The sequence below is a fragment of the Xyrauchen texanus genome, chromosome 5 (genome assembly GCF_025860055.1).
Source record: "Xyrauchen texanus isolate HMW12.3.18 chromosome 5, RBS_HiC_50CHRs, whole genome shotgun sequence".
NCBI lineage: Eukaryota > Metazoa > Chordata > Actinopteri > Cypriniformes > Catostomidae > Xyrauchen > Xyrauchen texanus.
The window spans coordinates 17731298-17757231 of record NC_068280.1 but is presented as its reverse complement, the minus strand read 5'-3'; the positions used below and the strand labels follow the sequence as shown (position 1 = coordinate 17757231).

The 25934-nt window shown below is 36.8% G+C and overlaps 2 protein-coding genes across 3 annotated transcripts in view; both read left to right on the top strand.

Annotated features, from left to right (window-relative positions):
• The window catches only part of LOC127643916 (endothelin receptor type B-like), a 29393-nt gene extending 25890 nt beyond the window's left edge, over positions 1–3503 (top strand). For both annotated transcript variants that reach the window (XM_052126859.1, XM_052126858.1), the window contains exon 8: positions 2574–3503. In XM_052126859.1, coding sequence (XP_051982819.1) covers positions 2574–2711 — 138 coding nt within the window. In that variant the 3' untranslated portion in view covers positions 2712–3503. The remainder of the gene's footprint in view (positions 1–2573) is intronic.
• Positions 3504–11959: 8456 nt separating this feature from the next.
• Positions 11960–24021, top strand: LOC127643982 (transmembrane protein 184C-like). The gene is made up of 10 exons (XM_052126958.1): positions 11960–12505; positions 12676–12806; positions 12910–12946; positions 13283–13488; positions 18745–18819; positions 20053–20146; positions 20440–20552; positions 20865–20964; positions 21322–21493; positions 22625–24021. The coding sequence occupies exons 1-10, from the start codon at positions 12389–12391 to the stop codon at positions 22921–22923; spliced, it is 1344 nt and encodes a 447-aa protein (XP_051982918.1). The 5' UTR covers positions 11960–12388; the 3' UTR covers positions 22924–24021.
• Positions 24022–25934: the final 1913 nt, after the last annotated feature.

Genomic DNA, 25934 nt, shown 5'->3' with positions numbered 1-25934 from the left:
ACAAAATAGGCACTTGCACTTTATTTATGGAGACAATATTTAGGGTGCTAAAAATACAGTGGGGTCCAAAAGTCCACATAGAAAATCTTGGATTAAAATGTTAATTTATATCACACTAAACATAAAGTTGAGGATATTGAAAAGAAATCTAACATAAATGTAAAATGAATATAAGATACTTAAGATTCGTATTTTGGTCGCTTATCAAATAAGCACATTTGTGACATTCGCCGTGTTTTAAATTCAAACTTTTTAAATCAACTTTTCACTTTAATGGACTGCTACTGCATTCTAGATCAGGCATGGCTCGTGCTTTTCTGGTTACAGTGCTCAGGGCACCTACATGCAGAGGTGAATTAATGAGAAGGCTGATTATTTCTGCTTTTTAGTGCTGTCAGTTGATTAAAACAATAAATCATGTTTTTGCTGTTTAACGTGATCTCAAATGTATAACTTGCTGAAAGTTGCCTCTAAATTTATTTTGTTCCTTTCCAAATGTAGCTATACACCCAGCTCCTGAAAAGTGCATCAAACATACTGAATATAACCTACAGCCTTCTGGCCGTCTCATTAACGCATGTTTTATTAATTGATGGTATTTCATACCTGTTGAGCTTCAACGATAAATTCCACCATACAACAATTGCAAATTACTTTACTTTTGTTAAACGTCCTGATGGATTGATTCATAAAAACATTAGCCGTTCTCTTACTTTGAACAGGCTTTAAAATCACTTAGACCAGAATGAAGCCGTTTTAATGTCAAATTGGATAGATGCATTAACTGCACTAAAATATGCAGTATTTAACAACACTACACATATTTAATACATTTAATACATTATAACTCATTGTCTTTGGAAGTTTTTCTACTTTAAATTTACATTTCAACATATCAATGTACTTATAACTGAAACAATGACACAAAATACAGATTAAAACATGCATTTAATAAAAACAAGGTGATATATGTGTTCATCAGGTCTCTCTCTCCTCCCTCACATGGAGCATTGCAGTGTTTGGAGCGTGTAGTTGTTTCTTTCAAAGTGTGCTGGTGCTGACACCCTTTACTAGTCTCCTTCAACCTTCTGACATGTGCAGTTCAATCTGATCTGTGGTTAAATGTCTGCTATAAACCTTCAGTGTGAGGAGAAATGGTGAAATGCATATGGAGTTTTTTTCCAGCCATTACTTTCTCAGATCGGCTTGGGCTGAATTAAAGCTCTGAAATCTGTTCTTCCACTGAATTTTAAAGACTTTGTGCATAGTAATGGTCAGAATATTTCTTCTCCTGCTCTGAAAATGTCAACCTAGTCTTATAGAAGGAACTTTATTATAATTACATTTATGCAAACTGAGTTTCACGTGCCACTTTCTATGCTTTGCTGCAGTTTCCTGGTGAAATGAACACTAGAGGCGCTAAAAGAACTGTGCGTTTTGTTCACTTACAAATCACGGCTACTATGGCTGCTTAGGACTATATAAACACGTATTTTTCACTTTCTTATTACTGACATCCTGCTATGTATCAAAAATTTTACTTTAACACATAATTTGAAAAACAATACATTTTAATGCTTTTATTTCAGACCCACCTAAATTTACACACTTATTTCAATGTGATTAAATTCCACGGTAGATAATCTGATAGAGTGTTGTAGTATGGACCCTGAAGACCAAGCCCCGAGGCCAGCCAAGCATGCTTGTAACGAAAAGTGAAAGTGAAGCGAAAGTGCCACAGAAGCGACTTGAAATGATGTGGTTGCTTCAGTAAATGTGCTTTTAATGTCGTATTTGATTTTAAAACTCTATCGGTTATCTTTAGGTTAAAGTTTTAGGTTGAGGAGGTATGTTTTACTCATTAAAACATTCATCTAAAATTCACCTTAAAAACCTCATCTGATTACATAATTTCACTAAATTTTGGCACCCCCCACTGGACATTTCACTGAGAAACTGCAGCCAAACGTGTAATGAAGCACGTCATTTTGGTTTGCAAAAATGTTTCCATTGTCAACTTAATTTCATGAGATCAGGCTGGAAAATTGCCCGTATGTTAAAATCTTCTTCCAAACATTAATTTTAAGTGGAGTTTCAGGAACTAGGCAACTACAGAACTTTGTAAACAATCTCAAAGTATCAAGCCACTTTATTTCCCAGCGGAAGTAGGCACGTCATGAGGTTCAGTGCAAGTAGTCCATTGTTATAACTGATAATATGGATCAAAAATAATTGTGGATCAAAGCTGCATTAAATAAAACAAAAATCCAAATAAAGGCATATTCTAGAAGCAAGTTCACTCAGACTTTTAAACTCCACTGTACAAGCAAGAATGGACTGCACTCTCAAATTTCATGGCTTGAGATGATTTATGTATGAAGTTATGTGTGGATCCAACAGAAATATACAACGTTGATTTCCTATGGTCCAAACTTATTGCTGTAGAGACTTAAAAATAGTGCTGCAGAGAAATTGTATCATTTAAACTCATTCACCTCTAATTCAATATACGTAATCTACTTTCATATCAGTTCATTTTGCTTTGTTTTCTCTTTATTGTGTTACTGTATCAGTCCTGCCTGTGCTGCTGGTGTTACACCAAGAACCAGGTGTCCAGCTCTGGCCCCGTGAACGGCACCAGTATTCAGTACAAAAACCATGAGCCCTGCAACCTCAATACCAACAGAAGCCTTCGTAAAGACAGCGACTGATCAGTGAGCGTGGAGAACAGCCAGCCAGTCTACAATCATGCTTAAAGCATATTATAAAAAAAAGACATCTGACAGCATCAATCTTTGATGTGTATAACACTGTAATGATTTGTATGACAGAAACTAGAGGCCTTTCGTACTCGGCACAGTTTGAGGCTGGTTTTATATATAGCCACAGACTAGACAATGGACCTGATATATTTAAAGTCTTCCGCAGACCCAGAGCAGCTGTTCCCATAGACTCTCGGTGTTGTTTTTCTGTATGAGAAGAGGTGGGAGTGAAGAGCAACAGCAACAGGATGCCGCTAAACATTACAACCACAAATTAATCCTCATCCGGAGCTTGACGTAGTTTTCCTACGCAAACACTTCGCCATGAAAGCGCTTTGAATTGTCACTGTCCAATGTGAAAGGAAGTTGCAGAAAGGAAGAGTGAAGTGGTTTGTGTCAATATCTTTTCTGTGTGCTCTTTTCTATGAACTTTGCCGAAGAAATTCCTTGCATGTTGCTGAGGATGCAGCCTATCCTTCAGATTCAGTGTCCGGTTTAATGTCCCTTTGTTATTGTAACTGTGGACACAGTTATATCTTGATGCACAGTCAGTATAGCTTGATGCAAGATTATTATTAAGAGAAACAGGAACATGAAAGTTGTTTAGGTTGCCATCTTCCTAGTAGTGAATCATATTGTGCACTGGACGTCATCTCTGTTATTTAGTGAGGTAGGAAGATAATGAAGATATTTTTGTATCGGCCTTTGTGTTTGAATACCACATTATGTTTTATGTATAAACACTCACTGAGCACTTTTATGAGGAACACTGTGGTCCTAATAAAGTACCCGACATGGTCTTCTGCAGCTGCAGCCAATCCGTCTCAAGTTTCGAGAAGTTGTGCATTCTGAGATGCTATTCTGCTCACTACAATTGTACCGAGTGGTTATCTGAGTTACCGAATACTTTCTGTCAGTTCGAACCAGTCTGGCCATTCTCCATTGAACTCTCTCATCAACAAGACGTTTCTGTCCACAGAACTGCCGCTCACTGGATGTTTTTTTGTTTTTGGCACCATTCTGAGTAAACTCTAGAGGCTGCTGTGCGTGAAAATCCCAGTTTTTCCCCATTCTGATGGTTGATGTGAACATTAAACTGAACTCCTGACCATATCTGCATTGCAGTGCACTGCTGAAACACGTTTGCCTGATTAGATAATCACATAAATAAGTAGGTGTAAATGTAGGTGTTCCTAATAAAGTGCTCAGTGAGTGTATACAGATATGCATGGGATGTGGCCTTATTGGTAATGCCTAGCCTTGTATAAAGTGTCTAAAATTAATCTGTTAGCTCAGAATTTATTTAAAAATGTGCTTTACTGAAACATGAAACAGGAACGATGTTCCAGTAAATCTGAAATTCACCAGCTGGATTCACTAATCATCACTTCCAGCAATGAGGCAAATGACATTTTGACCTCAGTGGAATTTAAGAGTAATTTCTTGGAAGGCAACCAGTTGCTAACAATTATGGGTCATAGAGTGTTATACACACACACACACACACACACACACACACACACACACATATACACACAATGAGGTAAAAAAGGAACAAAAAGAATTCTAAGAAAAAGTGTAATCTGTAATCCAAACCAAAAACGCCTTATTTTGACACTGTTGTTGAAAATTACTTCAATATGCCTAATATTTAATGCTTTGGTAGTTGTAAACCTTTTCATTTGCGTCTGTATTTTGAAGTTGTAATATTTGTTTTCTTATATCCAAAATATATGGAATATTTCATTTTCTGCATACGATTTTAAATTACTGGTGTGAATGAGATCTACAGGGTTCCTGTTAAATTAAAGGGCTAATTGTTGTGAAGATGAATATGCTTGTGTCTTCGAAGTAAGAAATGTTCACGTTTGTAGTGAGAACATGATATGTATTCATCGTCTTTACCCCCACTGAGTGAGGAATATTGCACATTTATATAAGAAATAATTATATTTAGATTTAAACTTATTATAGCACTATAGAAAGCAAACAGCTCTGTTTATATGCTATGCGTTACTTTGATTATTATTGTACATTATTTTACATATCATGATTTACAGTGGTTATAATACTGTATAACATTTGCTTTCATAGACTGTTATAGCATCAGTCCAATTTTTTTTAGATAAGCTGCTAGTTATTTTTAAGAGCATTGGACTATTGATCCTACCACTTAAAGCAATGTTGTCTTATCTCAAAATGTAATGAGGTTCCAGTGTTCAAAGATAGGTGCCTTGTGATCGCTGTCTTTCTGTGGCTTGGGAAGACGTTCCAGTATGGGAGTGATTTGATACGCACTTTGACCTGTTAGGAGACACGGCCCATCTGGGTCAACTGTGTCAAGCCAGAGGATGTGAACGACGCATACATAGGAGATTTTATGTAAACTGTGGTGCTTATGCCAAATCTGTTTGCAATGTCTGTTCCGTAAGTGTTTATTTGAACAAAAGTCTTCCATCAGTCCGATATTGGTTTGGACAAATGAAGTGTGTTTTGTATTTAGTTTTGTGGGTTTTTGTATGTCATTAAAGAAGTATATAATGGAAAATATTGCTTATACAAACATTCATTCTACTAGACAATAAATGATTGGTTGTCTGTTTTAATACTTACTGGAAATCTATGAAAAAATAATACATTATTTGGTTAATGCAGATTTGTTTGCTCAGAAATTCGTATTATGATTGCTTTTTAAATTATAAAGTCATTGAAATCCATCAGCAAAAACAAGCATGGAATTATTCTTTTTATTTACTGTAAGAAAAATACCATATTTTATCAAGCATGGACTGAATTTGAAAGTCTGTTTAGAGAGTTTTGCCAAACTATTTAAATGCTTTGCAGATGCATTAATGAAAATGTGTGGCTTTTCATCAGTGGTTTGAGATATTCTTTCTCATGTTTAAGACACTTTAAAAATGTTTCTGCCTTCAGGGAGAAAGAGAAATGGTTTTAGGTCCGAGGAATTTGAGAGTTTGCCAGGGAGGAAGCAAATGAAGCAAACATCAGAGACACACTTAGTAACCGAGGCAGCCCTTTATATAAACCAAACCACACAATCTGAAGCGTATTGCACAAATGTATTTTGCCCTTTAAACATCTGTACATCCATCTATGATTTTTGATTATTTCTAATTTGAATGTTAAACACAGAAAATAAAACAACACTTTACATGAATGTTCCCTTTGTTAAGAGATTATAAAGAGTTTCATTAATTATGACTAATAGTGCATTTACATAAAACATTTTTTACATATCATAAAAAGGTGACTTTCATGCAATACCTGCCAAATAGTGAGGTATTTTACTTTACATTATATAAATATTTAATAACTCTTATTCATTTACATTTACATTTATGCATTTGGCAGATGCTTTTATCCAAAGCGACTTACAGTGCACTTATTACAGGGACAATCCCCCCCGGAGCAACCTGGAGTTAAGTGCCTTGCTCAATGACACAATGGGGGTGGCAGTGGGGATTGAACCAGCGACCTTCTGATTACCAGTTATGTGCTTTAGCCCACTACACCACCACCACTCCACTTATTCAACATTAGTAACCAATGAAAATGTACCGTAATGTAAAGTAGATAGCCGTGAAGTTGCCAACATTAGAAACCTGTACATAAAAGTACAGTATAGTTATTTGTTACCATGCTTTATTATATGAGATATGCAATGAATGAGCATGTAGATCTGAAAAGTGTTACTTTACAGGTAACTAGGACTTGTTGAGTTGGGACACCACTCAGAGTTGTACCATTCTTTTGACATCAGTGTGACAAGGAAAGGGACAACACAAGTGAGTCAAGATATTATAGTAAGTAATATAAACACAAAGCTGAGTGCAGCAAATTGACATAATCTCTCCTTTTAATCACACTATAATAGTCTTTTTTTTTTTTTGCTACACTGTGACATAAATCATGAATAAGGGCATTTTAGGATTTTGATTAAGATAAGTATGAATAAGTGTATTAACATGAGCATTTGTAACATGTAATTAAACGCTCATGTCAAAATGCTCACTATTTGGCATGTATTGGATGAATGTCATGCTTTTAAAACATGTTGTTATAACTGCATATAAATGATTTATAATACATTTGTAAATGATTATTATTCATTAACACCCCCATTATAAATCCTTAACAAAGGGAATATTCATGTAAATTGTTACTGAAAATAAATTACCTTGAGGGTTATACCTCAACACGAAGCTAATGACCCAGTCAGGGTTTATTTTACAATACTGACTCCCGCTTATTACATAGATGCATAAATAAATAAATAGATGGACGTACTGATTTAATAATACAGATATGTTCAAATAAAATGGCAATGGCAATATTGAATTGAGTCAAAATAATTTTATTAGTAAACTTGTAGAGACTAAGGAGAGACAAACCCCCAACACAGCTTTGTAGAATGCCCAGATCAGCGGTCAGTTACGCAGTGTTGACATGGACAACAATTTGAAATATTTCACTGCTGAATTCCCTGATTGACCAATCAGAATCAGGTATTCCATGTAATAAGAAAACAACACTCATAACACAAATCTGAACAAATGGAACTCATAGTTTAGCTGTCACAATCACTGTTCTAACCAAACAATTTCACTACATTTACTTTTGTTCAGGCTTCAGTTCAAGTCTTTTAGCACTATATGTTCTGAAGAAACAGCACTTTTGCTTTTCAGGCCGCAAGGCCAAGCTCTCCCTAGAACATCAAACTTAGATAAGCTCTGGCTGTATGTTTCTCCATAAATCTGTGTTCTGTCATGGATTAGATTAATAACACATTTCTGATATTACACAACACCACTGAAATTCTACATAAAAAGATAAGAAAGAGAAGGAATTTGCATCAAACCAGGGAATAAACTGGCATTGACTGTGAGATACTGCTGTGTTTGCATCACCTTTCTGTCTATTAGAACACATTATTTTTTAACATGAGGTACCCATATCAGTCATGCAAGAAATTGAAAGAAACATGAGCATCCAGAAATATCTGTAATGAGTTACAAGAACACAGATAACCATGAAGTAATAAGTTATTCAGCAAAACTCCTTGTAATGATTGTTTTCTTTTTCTTTTTTTCAAAAGAGTGCATAGTATTGCACATGTTTTTATTGTATTGGAGCAATAAACGTAACCCTTGTGCGACCTTCTGGACATTTTTGTCTTATTCGTTTTGTTTTTTTGATCATTTTGGCTGTATTAATGCCAACGGCATACATTTTGCCAAAGGTGTGTATTTTTGGGGGAAGTTTGATTTTTCAACCTCAGTTCCTAAAATACATCTATAATACACTATACACAAAATATTTACACTTAGGAACTTCAGGAAAAAATGTCCCCATTGAAACCCATTAAAACTGCAATATTTGATCCCAGTGCCATTAAAGCATTAAATCATGAATTCTATGATATTATGCTTTCATTCCAGAGCCCTGGCTTCAAATTATAATATTTTTATATTTTCCACCAGATAGTGCCATTTTCCTCATGTTTAGCCTATGGAGCAAATACATGTTTTTTCCCCCTATTTTCTGTTTGCTGTATTATAGAGCACTGCAAGCCAATTGAATAAATCATGCAGCTAAAATTGTATAGCTGTATGATGTGTATAGTATAGTATGTGTGTATTGAGAAATGTGTGTGTGTGTGTGTGTGTGTGTGTGTGTGTGTGTGTGTGTGTGTGTGTGTGTGCGTGCGTGTTTTTGTGATTTACGAGGACAATTTTGTAAGTTACAAACTGGTAATTACAAGGTTATTATGCTATAAATGTGATTTATGAGGACATTTCTAGTGTCCCCATAATTCAAATCGCTTAAAAATCTTACTAAACAATGTTTTATTGAAAATGTAAAAATGCAGAAGGTTTTCTGTGAGGGTTAGGTTTAGGGGCTGTGTTAGGTTTAGAGGATAGAATCTATAGTTTATACAGTATAAAAGTCATTATGTCTGTCATTATATACATGTGTGTGTGTGTGTGTGTGTGTGTGTGTGTGTGTGTGTGTGTGTGTGTGTGTGTGTGTGTAAAAACAACAGTGGCATTATGTAAACAAACTGGCATTTAAAGGGACAAATTCCTGAAACTGAATGAATATTTGGCAGTTATGATCAGGACTGATGTTGGTTAAAAAATCTAAGTAATGAAAAGTGGAAAATAATATTAATATATAATATTTTTATGCCAGATTTTTGATGCAAACATTTTTGTCCTCTATGTTTTGTCCTCTATGTCCACTCAGGACATAGAGGACAAAAATGTCTGCGTCAAAAATCTGCCATAAAAATATTATATATTAATATTATTTTCCATAATTTTCCTATTTTTAGTGTTTTTTTCTGACACTGCACAAACAATAATAATGTATTAAAATCATTGTTGTTAATCATTGACATATCAAGACTGTGATAACCACCCCACACACACACACACACACAAAATAAATAAATAAATTATAAAAATCCCCTTAGCATTTAGTATATGGAAAATAATTCATTTTTTGTGTTTTTGTTTTCCTCCATAAAAGCAACAGTGGCATTATGTAAACAAACTGGCATTTACATGGTTAAAATCCTGATAGTTCATCAATATTTGGTAGTTATGATCAGGACTGAAGTACAAAATGTACTCACTGAAAGTGGAAAATAATATAAAAAAATAATATTATTATGGCAGTTTTTTGACGTGGATATTTTTGTCCTAAAAAGGCCTCTGAGTAACTTTATTTTATTGATGCACAAGAGTTAAATGATCACCAATGAGTAGATTAGATTGCATCATTTGTGCAATCAAAAATGTTTGTCACAACTCTTTGGCCAGATGTTTGAGATGAATAAATAATCAAACGTAAATTTACTCAATTTTCTGTCCTGAGGGTATCCATCTGGCATGACACTAATTCATGAAGATCATAATTCAGACATATACAAAGACATAAATCCATAAACCATGATGCTCTCAATGTGTATTGACATCTATATTAAATGCAAACTCTAATGCTGGGAGTCACGTTAGCTGTTAACTATGGACACCACTCAGCGTATAAAGTTTAAATGTGCATCTACATTTCTCAAACATACCGCCTGTTTGTCTTCCCTGCCCTGACATGGCTGAGTCCCGCATGCCATTTTGCTTGCTATCCCTTCAAGTAATTCACCAAGGCACTCACTTGAGTGTGGCAAGAGCGATTTCTAATTTATAAAAGCCAAAAGGATCGATTCAATATTCATGAACAATCTGTCCCACCACTTTGAGTCATTTCTGTAACTGGGGGGCAGTATGATGACAGCAAAGCAACAGCACAGCAACATAAAGGAAAAGTTCTGCCTCCACATATTCAGGATTGGTATATCTTATTTTCATGATACAGGACAACGGCAGAAGAACAAATGACTGGCAGATGATGCCAGATGTAGCTTGTTTCTTTACAGATAACATAAAAGGAGAAGGGAAAGAATGAGTATTTTGTTTTACAGGTCAAGCTCCTGCTTTCATCATAGAAAAGTTCAGATGGAGCTGGTTTTCCATTTTAAAGACCATTTAACTCTTCCTCCACGATTTGAGGGTAATTCAAACAGGATAGTAGGCTATAGCTGGGCATTATGTCTGCTGGAACAAGGAGATACTTTTAAAGATAAAACAGGTCTACAATAATAACACCTCAAATTAGAACTGTTCATCATTCAATGTTAAACTGAATGTCAATTCTAAGCATTTGATTTAAAAAGATTGCTTAGAGAGCTCCCCAACTTCACAAGGTAAACAGCCATTTGCTAAAAGAAAAAGTGCTTCAAGTGGTAACATCTAATTTAACAGATTTTATTCAAGTCAAATTATTATCTAACATGTCTGAATCAACTTGTCTACATTAGGTTACACCAACAAAAATCTTTGAGCTGCCACTGCCACTAAGAAAAAGACAAGGGTCACATTGAAAATGCCTGGCTTTTGTGACAAGCAGACTAAAGGAAGAAAATCAAAAGTTCAGAATTACATATGAACCAATATAGCTGTAAATGTATTTAGGCCTATATTATAAATACATTTTATGTTATTTTATTTGCGGTTTTATGTAGGTCATTTAGTTCCAAAACTCGTTCACTCTGCAATATGGGGTTCAATCACAATGTGCTTTCGTGCTGAAACAGCGTTAAACGTAATTAGGTTAGCACACTGAAGAATAAAAAACTTTTTCTCACATCCTAGGAATCTTAATTAGAAACTGCAATTTGGCGACTGTTCTGTTGATCAGAAAAACAAACATAAACATGTGGCGCAATATCTTCCTGCTAATATATATATATATATATGAAAAAGAACTTACACTCACAAGCTTAGCTTGTTTTTGTTTTGCAACAATCATACTTTCCATGATAACCTGCGTTGGAAATTGAAACCACACAGTGCCATCTAGTGGCGGTAGTTAATACATGGACCTTTGTATGCACAGCCAGTTTTACTTCCTCTGATGAATCCAGGCAATAAGATAATTTTGCGTAATATAGGTTGCTTTCTATTTGCTTATTTAATGAACATGTTGCCCCGCCCCCAGTAAATACATAAATAAATACATAAAAATATAAATGTAATATACAGTGTATGTATATAAGGACCAAAACCACAATAAATGTAGTCCATTATACCTGGGCAAAAAAAAGATACCATAAAGAGCAGACACGAAGGTTGAAGGTTACTTGACGGTGAAAAGGAACTTTACTAGGGGCGAAGATTCCAGGGGTGGGGAAGAAGTAACATTTCAGAAGTAGCCAAACCCCACCCCCCCGCACCCACCAACCACCACCCAATATTTATACCATCATCAATTCGAACAGGTAAAGGTTTCATACTGCAACACCCCCACCCCCGTAGCCACAATGCGTATAGTATAGTATAGTATAGTATAGTATAGATAACAAAAATACTTTTTTTTAATGTGGAAGTTTTGACCAATTACAACACTAACATAGAATGAGTTAATTGGATAAATCTTGTAAAATAAACGAAGATGCGGTTGCTAAAAAAAATGGTTGTAAATTTGCGGAGATCTTTTGTCTTCTTCAGACGTTTGTTTGTCTGTCAAGATGCACGTCATGATTTGGCGGCGCCGCTGCTGCTCCGATCCAAATGGTGGCGCCAATTGCAAAGTTTCCACCTCGAGCGTTTCACAAGAATAGGCGAAGAACCCACATAATGACGACAAGATGAACAGAAAGTTCCAACCAGCTTTGTTTATTATCTTTTAGTCCTTACACTTTTGTACTCTGGAAAGTTGTGTGCGGTTGACGTAATGACTTTGCAAAACTTGTCGTTAAATAGGACTGCACGCTGCAATGAATGTATTTGTGAGCGGAAAGCATGAGGAGGTCACTGTGTGTACAGTGAATCAGCTGATTGTTTTCCGCGGAAAACCTAGCTCATGATACTTCTAGATCTTGATCATGTTTTTACGGATCACATGCATCTAAACCAAACCACAGGAGTAGAACTACCGATGACTTAACGCGGCATTGACAGGCTCAGATTTATTCAGCGAGGAAACTGGTTCCTTCTTTCTGAAATCCTATTTGACTGTAATGTAAACGTTCAGTATCAACTGTAAAGATGCCGTGCACATGTGGGAACTGGAGAAGGTGGATTCGACCGCTGGTGGTGCTTCTTTACATTTTGCTCCTGTTGGTTGTGCTTCCACTTTGTATATGGGAACTTCAAAAATCCGAGGTCAGATGTCTTGTTTGTGTCCACACACACACACACACACACACACACACACACACACACACACACACACACACACACACACATATAAACATAAACATAAACAAACAACGTTTTACAGCTAAAGATCAAATCTGTCTCTTTCAATAAATATTTTTCTCTCTACCCCATAGTTTGGTACTCATAATAAGGCATGGTTCATTGCTGGGATTTTTGTATTCATGACAATACCTATTTCACTGTGGGGGATACTGCAGCATCTAGTACACTACACCCAACCTGAGCTACAAAAGCCTATTATCAGGTAAACATAGATGTATGAATAATAATACTTTACAATTAGTTAATTTTTTTATACAATATTGTAAGCCATTTCTCACTCGCCCACCCTGAATTCTTTCCCTTAGAATATTATGGATGGTTCCTATTTACAGCTTGGATAGTGTGAGTATCATGTGATCACCATATTGTTGTTGAAATGTTGGCTTTCAAATCACAAATGACGTCTTTGCTTTACATTCCGGTTTACCTGTTTGCTGTTTGACATATTTCTTTAGGCCCTTTTTTGCCTGAGAGTCAGTTAATGAGAAACCTGATGTTGCAGAAGCTCATGACTTGGATTACCTTTTGAGTTTGGCTTGAGAATGTCACTCTTTTAAGCAAACTCATGCGCTTTTAATCTGATGTGTGATATCTCTGGACTGTATGTGGAAGACTGTGGTTACATTTTTATCTGTTTGGTATATTTAGTTCAGACATTATGTTCTTCTGTTTTCACAGTGGATTGCATTGAAGTATCCCAGCATTGCCATTTATGTAGACACGTGTAGAGAGTGCTATGAGGCCTTTGTCATCTACAACTTCATGATCTTTCTGCTCAAATATCTGGGGAACCAGTATCCCAGTTTGGTACTGATGCTGGAGGTGCAGGAGCAGCAAAAGCATCTCCCCCCTCTCTGCTGCTGCCCACCATGGCCAATGGGAGAGTGAGTTCACAAATCATTGTTTATATGAAGTATGAAAATAAGATGGACTTGACTGTAGTAGATGCATTTGTTTCAAACTTTGTGTTTTTGCAAAGCCAGGATGTGGTATTTAACAGCTTTTTTTTTTTACAGTAAAGGCATAGCTGTTATTAACATTGCTGAAGTCAAGTCATATTTATTTGTATAGCGCTTTTCACAACACACATCGTTTCAAAGCAGCTTTACAGGAAATCATGCATTAACAAAAACAAACAAAAAATGAAACTATTATCTTAATGCCATACAGTGATCATTGTGTAGTTTGATTAAATATGATTGTAAAATGTGTATAGCTATTAAGTAATTATATAATATTTGTATTTAGAACCCCTGTGAGCAAGCTGAAGGCGACTGTGGCAAGGAACACAAAACTCCATGAGATGTTGATTAATGGAGAACTAAAACCTTGGGAGAAACTAGACTCACTGTGGGGGCCAGTTCCCCTCTTGCTAAACAGCATGAATATAATGCCAGTATTAGTTATTTGTGTGCAGTGCAAGTCATGGTTTTAAATTTGTAAATTAAGTAAGCATTAAGTCCAGTGTTTTAAAAATAATATATATTATGAACTTTTAGATTAATGACTAATGTCTTTGAAGATCATCCTGGATTAACAGCAGAAGTTTACATAGATGCAATGTCCTTTGTTGGTTGGCTGATGAATGCTATTGTTGGCAATTAAATGGTAGTCTATGTATTCCATTTCAAGAGTGTAGTCCATCTATAGACAAAGGTGATGCAGGCAGAGATAAATGATGATGTGCACTGCAGTTCAACTTGCAGGTCATTTCAGTGAGGTCCATCTAAGTCCAAGGTTCAGGCAGTGGCAAATTATGTGTCTGATGTCTTACAGTTGGAGTTGGCATCAGTTCATCCTCTAAAGGCGGGTGCACACTGTACGATTTGGCCACGATTCTGCCGTCTGAGACAAATTTCGGGAATCCTAAAGGATTTCTCTCGTCGCAAGGCAAAATTGTTAATCATACAAAATTCAGTGTGACATGTTCACAGACGGCAGATTAATAGCCTTTGCGATGATCTTCAGTCTCTGACGAAATTTGGGCAGTGTCTGAAATTTAGCATTATATCCTTATAGTGTGATTGCTATTATGACGGGTTGAGATATTCCACTACTCTCTCGTACCCTAATTCACTTGGAAAGAAACCTGCTCCGTGTTTGCACCACCAGAGCAACATTTGTGCCCAGTTGTCATTCTACTCAAGCACTTTCAATGTTTTTTCTTCTTTTCCTTTTATATAAAGGGTGTAATAAATAAATGAGCAGAAAATACTTGGAGAAAAGTGTAACACGGCAGCAATATGAAAGCATTATTCTCTGAATTCAATAAATACAGAGCGTACTTCATTTTTTTTCCTTTACATTTATCATGCATTTTCTAGGTCTACTACATAGGTCTACTAATCTAAGAGGAGAAAAACGTACTATAACACACCTTTTTGTTTTCTCCAATGTGAACGGAGAAGTAATTTTTCGTTCCACAAGTCTTTTTATTTCCACAATTAATATTTGCTTGTGGTAGCTCATTATTACTGTAGGCTACCTCCCGCACTCACGTTCATTCTCAACATCTGTAATTCTCTGTAATATAGGCCTATTTGACAAAATCCATCTTTCTTGTAAATGTTAGCCTATGCTCGTGATTGAGTGATATTGGAGCAATGGAAATGTTGATGTCCTGACTTTCAGAGAGAGAAAAAAATATGCTCCTCCGTGGTGGGCAAATTTCGCCTTTTCGCTTCTATTCCGCATCAATCCCATATCACGTTCACTGATCGGGACAATTTATCTTGCAATCTGACATTACGTCGTACAGTGTGCCATGGCGATATCAATGTGTTCATATCGTACAGTCTGACAAGAAACAATCGTAAAGGACTATTATAAATCGTACAGTGTGCACCTGCCTTAAAGTAAAAAAAACTGAAGTGATGTGTGGCTAGGACCGGCTGTAGTTTGTCGTCATCTCACTGCGACACGTGGCAGTGGAGTCTGACGCCAAGCAGGAATGAATCTGGCAGGCTCTGGTAACATCAGGATATGAATTGTTGAGACATGAAAACAAATAGAATAATATTAGTAGATACAATTACATTTTATGCAGAGCTAAAGATCATGATGGATGTTTCTGGTTCTTGCAGACCTAACTAAAGCAGCCTTGAGTTGAAAGATAAATTAGGTGTATGCCTGGCTAAATAGATACATCTTTAGTCTAGATTTACACTGAGTGAGTGTGTCTGTTGTGTACAATGTTAGGGAGACTATTCTGTAGTTTAGGAGCCAAGTATGTAAGCATCTCCCTCCTTTTGTAGATTTTGATATTATTAACAAGCCAGATCACATTTTGTGATCATAATGAACTTGATGGAATATAGCATGTCAGAAGTTCACTTAAGTACTGTGGAGCTAGACAATTCAAAGCTTTGTATATAGTTATCAGAATTTAAAAATGAATTAGGAATTTAACAGGTTGTAATGATGATAAAAGTGAACTAATATGATAATATTTCTTGGTTCTCGTTAGCACTCAGGCATCTGCATTTTGAACCAGTTGAAGTTTATTTATTGAACTTACTGGACATCCTCCCAGTAATGAATTACAGTAAACTAGTCTTAAGGTTGTGAACGCATGAATAAATTTTTTGGCATCAGCAAAATAGAGCATGAGTCGTAATTTAGCAATATTTCTCAAGTGGAATAATGCTGTTCTACAAACATTGGAAATTTGATTTTGGTATGAAATATAACACGGTTCTGCTCGTAGATTTGAAATTGGTCTGTTATTAGCAATTCTCTAGGATCAAGCTGTGGCTTCATAATAAGCAGTTTGTAAACTGCCATTTTAAAGTTTATTGGGACATGTCTTCAGGATAGCGAGGAGTTAATAATATTAAGAATAGGGATGGGCACGAGGACTCGGTTACTCGGACGTTGCAGCAATGATCGATCATGAAAACAATGTTTTTGAGGGATACATTTTGGAGGGGCGTGCCTTCCGCCCCGTCCCCCGGCAGATGTCCGCGGCTGCTCCTTTGGGGTGGATGATAGTGGCGAGAACTCTACAATGGCGCAACCCTCCTCCCTGGTTTTCGACACCAGTGTAAAGGAGTTAATGGAAAGGAGGCGGTGAGAACCGGCTTGACAATATATATATAATAGTTTAATAAGAAACTTAAAAAGACAAACACACAAAGGTGTCCGACAGCTGTCCGTAAATCTCTCTCTCTGTCACACTGCCATCTTCGGTCGGCCTTTATCCCCCTAATTAGCCGGATTAGGGGCCTGGTGTGCGGAATCACGACCCGGCCCCACCCTCCGCCCTGCCACAATTATTTAGTTTGAGATTTATGTTTGGGAACAGTCTCTATGTGTTTTAGTTTATGTGACTTATGTGACGTCTCAAGGCAGCTAGTAGACTTTCCAGTTTAAACTGGATTAACCAGTTTGTCTGCTTTCTGACCTGAGCCCCAGTTAGTCAAATACTATCATTATTTAGACTATGAGCAAAATTACTAGTGGCACTTTCCCTGGAGGGATGGAGTCCGTCTCTCTTTAGCAGGTCAGGTCTACCCAAAAAACTCCTCCAGTTGTCTATAAATCCTATGCTATTCTTCAGACATCCAGCTGTTTAGTGACACTAATCTACTATAAACCTATTCACCACAACGAGCAGGGAGGGGTCCCGAGTATATTGACATTGTTTTTGCAATTTCACACACCTCTTCAACATTATCTCAAGTGATCTCCGACTGGCAAAGCTAGACATCATTAGGGCCTACATGAATAACAATTTTAGAAAATCTACGTTTAGCATTAACCAGCACTTGTAAATTTGATCTGATGTTAGATGCCCGAGCCCACGAAATGCATTTAACAATGTTGGCTGGAGTCTCTATTTCCACGTTCCTTCAACAGAATCACCAATTATTAGTGTTTTTTCAAAATGATTCTCAGTGAGTGCATCACTGAGTGGGGATAATCGATTGGAAACCTTAACAGCAACGAGAGAGTGGTGTTGCTTTGCTGAGCGAGTAGGCCGCCGAGACGTCACATAAGTGTGTGTGTTGCTTGCTGTACTACCAGCATCTGGAACTGTATATACCAGCTTCTCTTTCTCACTGACCTCCACTAGCATTCGAATGCATGCCTCCAGCTCATGAAGTGTAAAGTCAAGGCGTTGTTAAGGCTTTTTGTCTTGTGTTGTGAGAATAGATCACCTTTTCACCATCTCCTCCTCTGGAGCCATCTCCAAAGTCGTTTTTTAAAGTTGCTTGCAGAGCAAGGAACACTTTTTCAAGGGTTTTGGCAGCCTTTAACTAGTGCTGCTGACAGCAGCAAGTTTAAAATTTGCATTAGGCAACCAAAGTAATGTGTGACACGTTTGTTGATTTAAACCAGCAGTGTTTAAAATGCAAAAACATATGTTTGTGTTTGAGACAAAAATGCTTTCTGCTGAGAGAGCAGTGAAGGTCTATGATATGTGGCCTTTCACTTAACCCTCTGATGCATGGTGTCCACTGATAGCCATTTTAACCTTTCATAGTGTGATGCTACATCCAAACCACCATGGGCCTTAAAGGAACCGTTCACCCCAAAATGAAAATTCTCTCATTATTCACTTACCCTCATGCCATCCCAGATGTGTATGACTGTCTTTCTTCAGTAGAACACAAATGAAGATTTTTAGAAGAAAAAAGAGCTTTGTCAGGTCCTTATAATAGAAGTACACTGGTGCCAGCAGTCTGATGGTCCAAAAGTTACATTTAGTCACATGCTACCAATCATTCATTTCAAACATCAACATTTAATAACTTACAGTAATTTAATAATAATGTCAAGAAAATGAACAGTTATGAAGAGCAAAGGACTGTGAAAATTAAATTGTTGTATCAAAGAGAATATGCAGACTTTGTTATTTGTTCTCTCTTTGTGTGCGTGCGTGTGTGTGTTTGTCTGTGTTGTGTTCTGCATTCTGTGTTAATTCTCACCCCCTCATTTATGTGTGTGTTCTGCATTGTGGCTGATTCATACATTGTATTTGAAAACATCTGTTAACAACCATTCATTTCCTATGGTTGGTCAGTTTTGAACACAAACAGCAAAGTTGAAAGGTTGAAAAAAGTTGACCGAACAGAATAGTAAGGTTAATATGTATAAAATATCTCACTGTATTTAATGAATGAATATTCTCTTAACAGAGTGCTTTTGCTGAGATGTAAACTGGGAGTTCTACAGTACACTGTTGTGAGGCCGGTCACCACAGTCATTGCTTTGTAAGTGTCTGGGAAGTTGTCTTTTGTTTTATGTAGGAAGTTGTCTTTTGTTTTACCATTTAAATATAAAATCTATATTTGCTTTTAGTAGAGGCATCAACAAACCCCTTTGAACAACACTAGCACTTCCAAACGTTTCTCTAAATTCTCAAATGTTTTTAAACATTTTAAAGACTAAACTATAAAAAAATTCAGGTAAAATACAGGCAAGTCCCGCATCTGTAGCTGCCAGAAATATTCTGTAAAAAATATGGTGACTGTGCTTAAATATTTTAATGTTCTCTACCGTTTGTCATTAAATGTTACCCCCTGGAACTATAAATGTTTTGTTTTTACTTTAAAATGTATTGTTAATCACCGTAGTAGCTACAAAGGGCCACATGATGATGTAAAACATTTTCATGAGTGGCCCTTCCAGGAGCAATTATTAATACACAAATAAAGACAATGCATAGTGTTACTTACATAAACGCAAAACACTATCAGAGTAACATGTGGCACTAAAATAATGCATTAAACATTAACTAAACTACAAAAAATATAACACAGAACACACTAATGTACATATATTTAGAAACATAATTATTCCTGTAAAATATAATGAAATGTGATTGGTCACGCAGGGATTTTTTTTTTAAACAATAGCTTATCCGTAACAATTGCATGTATTGTCTTCTTAAATATATATAATTTTTTTTTTAGCTTATACTTTAGCAATGTTTTGCATACTTTTACCTTTAAAATTACAGAATTTTTTTACAGTGTGTATTTCGTTATGTTTGTTTATTTAGAGCTAATACTTGGGGATAAAGTTCCAGCAAAAGTTTATATTTTTAAAGCTGAAGTACGTAACATTTTCAGTGTTAAAATACTTGTATCACAGCTTAATATGTAGTAAGACATGCACAGGTTAATTTTCTCATACAGACAGTCTATGTGGCACTATAAAATTCCGGTGTTTGTTTTGAGAGACCCGCTTAGACATGCCCCCACAACGGGACTATCTGACTGTTCAAACAACTGCAGGTGAGGGGCATATTCATAAAGACGTTTTGAAAACAGTATTTATATTTGCCATTCCGTTTGGTGGCCTAGTGGCGCAGAAAGTACATACTTCAGCTCTAAATATGATCTTCATTTTATCATACAACTTTTCTGAATGAAGCTTTGTGTGTTGGCCAGTAATTTACAGAAACAAGTCATTTTAACATTGCTTGTCATCGTCTGAAATAGAATTTGCCAGCTTTGTGGTGTCTATGATGAAGGCAACTTCAGCTCTAAGAATGCCTGGACGTACCTGGTTATCGTCAATAATGTCTCTCAGCTTGTAAGTACCCCCCCCACAAATATTATGTGTCACATGACCTTGTATCATGAGAGTTCTGGGGGTCTGCAGTCCCACACAATAACCAGAAAGATCAAATGTATCCTTTTAATTGTACAAATCTGCATCGAACATTTGCCTCACAACCAGACCTTACATTGTTTTAATCATAATTGTTTTTAAGCTTATTGAAAGTGAAGCAGCAACAGTCAAAAGATTATTTATTGACAGTTCAAGTTAAAAGGTAATTAATTACATGGCAATGGGCTAATGGTGCACTTGTTTTCTCTCTTCAGTTTGCCATGTACTGTCTTGTGCTGTTCTACAAAGCGCTACGAGATGAGCTGAGCCCTATCAAACCAGTGGGCAAATTCCTCTGTGTCAAGCTGGTGGTCTTTGTATCATTTTGGTAAGCTGATGTGTTCTCTATACAAATAATAGACTTCTGATTTACTTGAAATGATAAATGTTATAACCATGTTTGTTTAGTAGCATCAGGACTGCCTTATAAATAAATAAAATAAATATTATAAAGTACTGTTTAAATACTTAACTTTTTTCCATTTCTAAAATAAGTGATTGAATGAAAAATATATCTCAACTAAAACAACTCGTATTAGAGTAACACTGTGTAAAATCTATCTTTCATTTAAATCTTGAGTTGTAGTTTTCTGATGAAGAATGTTTTTTCATGATTTCTTTATTATTTTATCTGTCTTAGGCAAGCAGTGTTCATTGCACTCTTAGTGAAGGCAGGTGTGATCTCAAACACTCACATCTGGGACTGGGATAGTGTGGAGGCTGTAGCCACTGGATTACAGGTGCGTACTTTACTTTGGTCTGAGCACTACCATATTTAATAGGTTCATATACCTTTTATTGGGTTAATATGTATATCTAATGAAAATTAAAGTGCAGACCATCAGCAAAATATTTTTCTCTCTTGCATAGGTAGCATAGACTTCTGTTTACTTGTGCCTTTTGTTTTAGTTTTGTAAATAATTGTGATGCATTCTAATTATCTTGGTGGTCGGTAACTGGCAAAGTCCAAGCATTGACTTTGGTTGTGTACTGTAGTTATTACAATCTAGTGTGTAAAAACTAGGCATTTGTGCATTTACATTGGTTTTAATGAATTTGCTCCATTAATGGAAAATGGTCATTTGATTTTTTCACAGGACTTTATCATCTGTGTGGAGATGTTTTTGGCAGCCATTGCCCACCACTTCAGCTTTACTTACAAGCCCTACATCCAGGAAGCAGAGGAAGGTTCCTGCTTTGATTCCTTCCTGGCCATGTGGGATATCTCTGATATACGGGCAGACATCTCAGAGCAAGTGCGCAATGTTGGTGAGTCTTGAGTATTGAGAGTGGTTTCTTATGTTGAATGTTTAAGTCTAGGATCACTGTTACTATAATCATAGAACATGCATTATCTTGTTCTTTATCTAGTTTTCTACTTTATTATTTACAGTGGAAAGAAAAAGTATGTGAACCTTTTGGAATTAGCTGGTTTTCTGTATTGGTCAAAATGTGATCTCATCTTCATCAAAGTCACTAGTGTAGACAAACACAATGTGCTTAAGCTAACAACACACAAAAAAATATAATCTTTAATGTCAATCTTTCATACATATTCACACTGCTGTGGAAAAAGTAAGTGAACCCTTGGATTTAATAACTGGCCGATCCTCCTTTGGCAGCAGTAACCTCAACCAAGTATTTCCAGTAGCTGCGGATTAGACCTACACAACGTTCAGAAGGAATTTTAGACCATTCTTCTTTACAGAACTGTTTCAGCTCAGCCATATTCTTAGGATGTCTGGTGTGAAAGGCTCTCTTGAGGTCATTCCAAAGCATCCCATCTATTGGGCTAAGGTCTGGGCTCTGACTGGGCCACACCAAAAGGTGGATTTTCTTTTTTTAAAGCCATTCTGTAGTGAATTTACTTTGATGTTTAGGGTAATTGTCCTGCTGTATCAACCGAGCTTCAGCTGGTGCACAGCCACCCTTACATTATCCTGTAGTATATCTTCATAATGAATTTTTCTCTCTGATGGCAAGCGGTCCAGGCCCCAAAGCAACAAAGCTGCCTCAAATCATGATGCTCCCTCCACCGTACTTTACCATACATAGTGCTGCGTGTTCTTCACAAACAATTCGACCGTAGTTTCATCAGTCCACAAAAAAAAAATTCCAGTAGCGTTTTGAAGTGTTAAGGTGGTTGAAGTTCAGGCATGCAGCAAATTTTTTCTTGGAAAGCAGCAGCGTCCTTCGTGGTGTCCTGCATTGGACACCATGCCTGTTTAATGTTTTCCATATAGTACTCATGAACAGAGATGATAATCTGTTCCACAGGTAATTCCAAAGGGTTCACATACTTTTTTTTCCCCCCACTGTAGTTATTTTGATTTTGTTTAAAACTTATAAAGCTATTCATGTTTTTGTGTCAGACTTGTTTGTTTACTTTTAACCCTAAAGGGAGAACGGTCATGGGTCGGCCAAAGAAAACATATTTCGGCGAAGAGGTTTACCAGGATGAGAACACTGGACTTCTTTCAGATGGTTTGCAGGACCCTAGTGCTGAAGCCTTCTCCACCCCTCCATCCCCCAAGGGCCGTTACCAAGGCATGGGGCAAACTGTAACCCCTCACTCCATCTCCGCTCCTGCCAGCCTCAGCTGTGCACCGTGGGAGGGAGTTATTGATGACATTTCTCCTACGGTGCTATCCGGCAATTATAACGATCAACAGTTTTCAGATTACGCTGCTATCACTTAGCATGCCATCTGTGGCGGCTACCAAAGCTATTAAAGTTGAAGCACATTGGTATAATGTGTATTAGCTACTGTGTTGAATTTGAAACCACTGTTAACTATGGGTACTTGTATGAATTATGTACCTGTATTTAATATGTGTTCAGAGAGATTTAGTGAAGCTTTGGTAGCAAGAACATATTTGAAGGACATGGGGCAGGTAACAGGTTAGGTCCTCTGTTTATATCTCCTTTCTGCATTATTCTGCTGAACAACATGATCTAAACTGACCAAAGAGCCAAGCACACAGTTATTTGTCATTACATGAATACCAGTTTTAATCATTCACATAACCAGTTGTCCAAGACAGCTCTAGGACTGTTTATTCAAAGTGAGAAACACTAAATGTTGATGACACTATTTCAAAATGTGATTGATGTTCTCTTGGACTTTGTTAGCTAGTAGTTTTAATATTTTCATTTTAACATTGGTTTTACTTTCAAACAATTGTTAAGTGATGTTTGTGGAGCAAAACCTTGCCATAATGCAGAGAACATAGCATGGGCTCTAAAGCCCATGATGCTTAAGCATCCATATCTCTTCGCTTCAAAGAATAGCAACTACTCCTGAACAGCTTGCCTTCGGTACAGCTTCATATACATGCACCGAAGTGTATCTTTCATTTGTTCAAGTCCAAAATTATTTGAAAGTAAAAGCATTTATATTTTTGGTAGTTTTATCAACGGCAAAGAAAAAGTCTAAAATGTAATTAACCTAATGAAATAGTTAATCAAAAATAAAAATTCTATCATCATTTACCCAGTATCATGCCATCCCAGATCTGTATGACTTTCTTCTGCAGAACGCAAAGATTTTTAGAAGAATATTTCAGCTCTGTAGGTCCATACAATGCCAAAGTGGACCAACACTTCTTAAATTTGTTTTAGGCTCACATTGGGAAATGTTGTCTTTTTCCATTTAAGAAATTGTCTTTCTTTTTTTTTTAGTTTGTGAACATTGTGTTGTCATGATGCTTATATTTGCACTCAGTTAATACTTAAGTTGCACACAAGCTGTTAATGTTATATATATATATACACACAGTGCATCCGGAAAGTATTCACAGTGCTTCACTTTTTCCACATTTTGTTATGTTACAGCCTTATTCCAAAATTGATTAAATTCATTATTTTCCTCAAAATTCTACAAACAACACCCCATAATGACAACGTGAAAGTAGTTTGTTTGAAATCTTTGCAAATGTATTTAAAAAAAATATGAAAAAAAATTAATATAAAATCACATGCACATAAGTATTCACAGCCTTTGCTCAATACTTTGTTGAAGCACCTTTGGTACCAATTACAGCCTCAAGTCTTTCTGTGTATGATGCTACAAGCTTGGGACACCTATTTTTAGGCAGTTTCTTCCATTCTTCTTTGCAGGACCTCTCAAGCTCCATCAGGTTGGATACGGTGCACAGCCATTTTCAGATCTCTCCAGAGATGTTCAATCGGGTTCAAGTCTGGGCTCTGGCTGGGCCACTCAAGGACATTTACAGAGTCAATCCTTTGTTATCTTGGCTGTGTGCTTATGGTTGTTGTCCTGTTGGAAGATTAACCTTTGCCCCAGCCTGAGGTCCAGATCACTCTTGATCAGGTTTTCATCAAGGATATCTCTGTACATTGCTGCATTCATCTTTCCCTCGATCCTGACTAGTCTCCCTGTTGCTGCCGCTGAAAAACATCCCCACAGCATGATGCTGCCAACACCATGCTTCACTGTAGGGATGGTATTGGCCAGGTGATGAGCAGTGCCTGGTTTCCTCCAGACATGATGCTTGCTATTCAGGCCAATCTTTGTTTCATAAGACCAGAGACTTTTTTTGAGTTCAATCTTTTGTTTCTCATGGTCTGAGAGTCCTTCAGGTGCCTTTGGCAAACTCTAGGCAGGCTGTCATTTGCCTTTTACTGAGGAGTGGCTTCCATCTGGCCACTCTACCATACAGGCCTGATTGTTGGAGTGCTGCAGAGCTGGTTGTTCTTCTGGAAGGTTTTCTTCTCCACAGAGAAACTCTGGAGCTCTGTCAGAATCACCATTGGGTTCTTGGCCACCTCCCTGACTAAGGCCCTTCTCCCCGATCGTTCAGTTTGGTTGGGCGGCCAGCTGTAGGAAGAGTCCTGGTGGTTCCAAACTCCATTTATGGATGATGGAGGCCACTGTGCTCATTGGGATCTTCAATGCTGCATAAATGTTTCTGTACCCTTCCCCAGATCTGTGCCTCGATACAATCCTGTCTCGGAGGTCTACAGACAATTCCTTGGTCTACAGACTTCATGGCTTTGTTTGTGCTCTGACATGCACTGTTAACCGTGGGACCTTATATAGACAGGCGTGTGCATTTCCAAATCATGTCCAATCAGCTGAATTTACCACAGGTGGACTCCAATCAAGTTGTAGAAACATCTCAAGGATGATCAGTGGAAACAGGATGCACCTGAGCTAAATTTTGAGTGTCATGGCAAAGGCTGTGAATACTTATGTACATGTGATTTTTTTGGGGGGGTTTTAATTAATTTGAAAAGATTTCAAAAAAACTTCTTTCACGTTGTCATTATAGGGGTATTGTTTGTAGAATTTTGAGGAAAATAATGAATTTAATCCATTTTGGAATAAGGCTATAGCATAACAAAATGTGGAAAACGTGAAGCGCTGTGAATACTTAACGGATGCACTGTGTGTGTGTGTGTGTATATATATATATATATATATGGGATACAGCCAGGGCTGATAATTTTATTATTATAGGTTTGGACATGTGGGACAATTTTATGAACCGTCATGCATATCTCTGCTACATTCAGAGAGAGATACATCTTCTGCAATGGGTTGCACAGCTGTTGTATTGCCTTATCTAACAATGGTTGTCACAAATCATTAAAAGTAATATGGAAATGTACATTAAATGCCTTTGATCCCGGTTGACATTTCTATAAATGTACCTAAAGTAATCAAGCTACACAATTTAGTGGTGAA

What these genes read in the sequence shown, in the direction of transcription:
- LOC127643982 (XM_052126958.1), top strand. Translation starts at nt 12,389, where the DNA reads ATGCCGTGCACATGTGGGAACTGGAGAAGGTGGATTCGACCGCTGGTG. An exon ending in GTCACCACAGTCATTGCTTT is followed by an intron (nt 18,820 to 20,052) that starts GTAAGTGTCTGG and finishes CGTCTGAAATAG; the next exon opens with AATTTGCCAGCTTTGTGGTG. An exon ending in CTGTAGCCACTGGATTACAG is followed by an intron (nt 20,965 to 21,321) that starts GTGCGTACTTTA and finishes ATTTTTTCACAG; the next exon opens with GACTTTATCATCTGTGTGGA.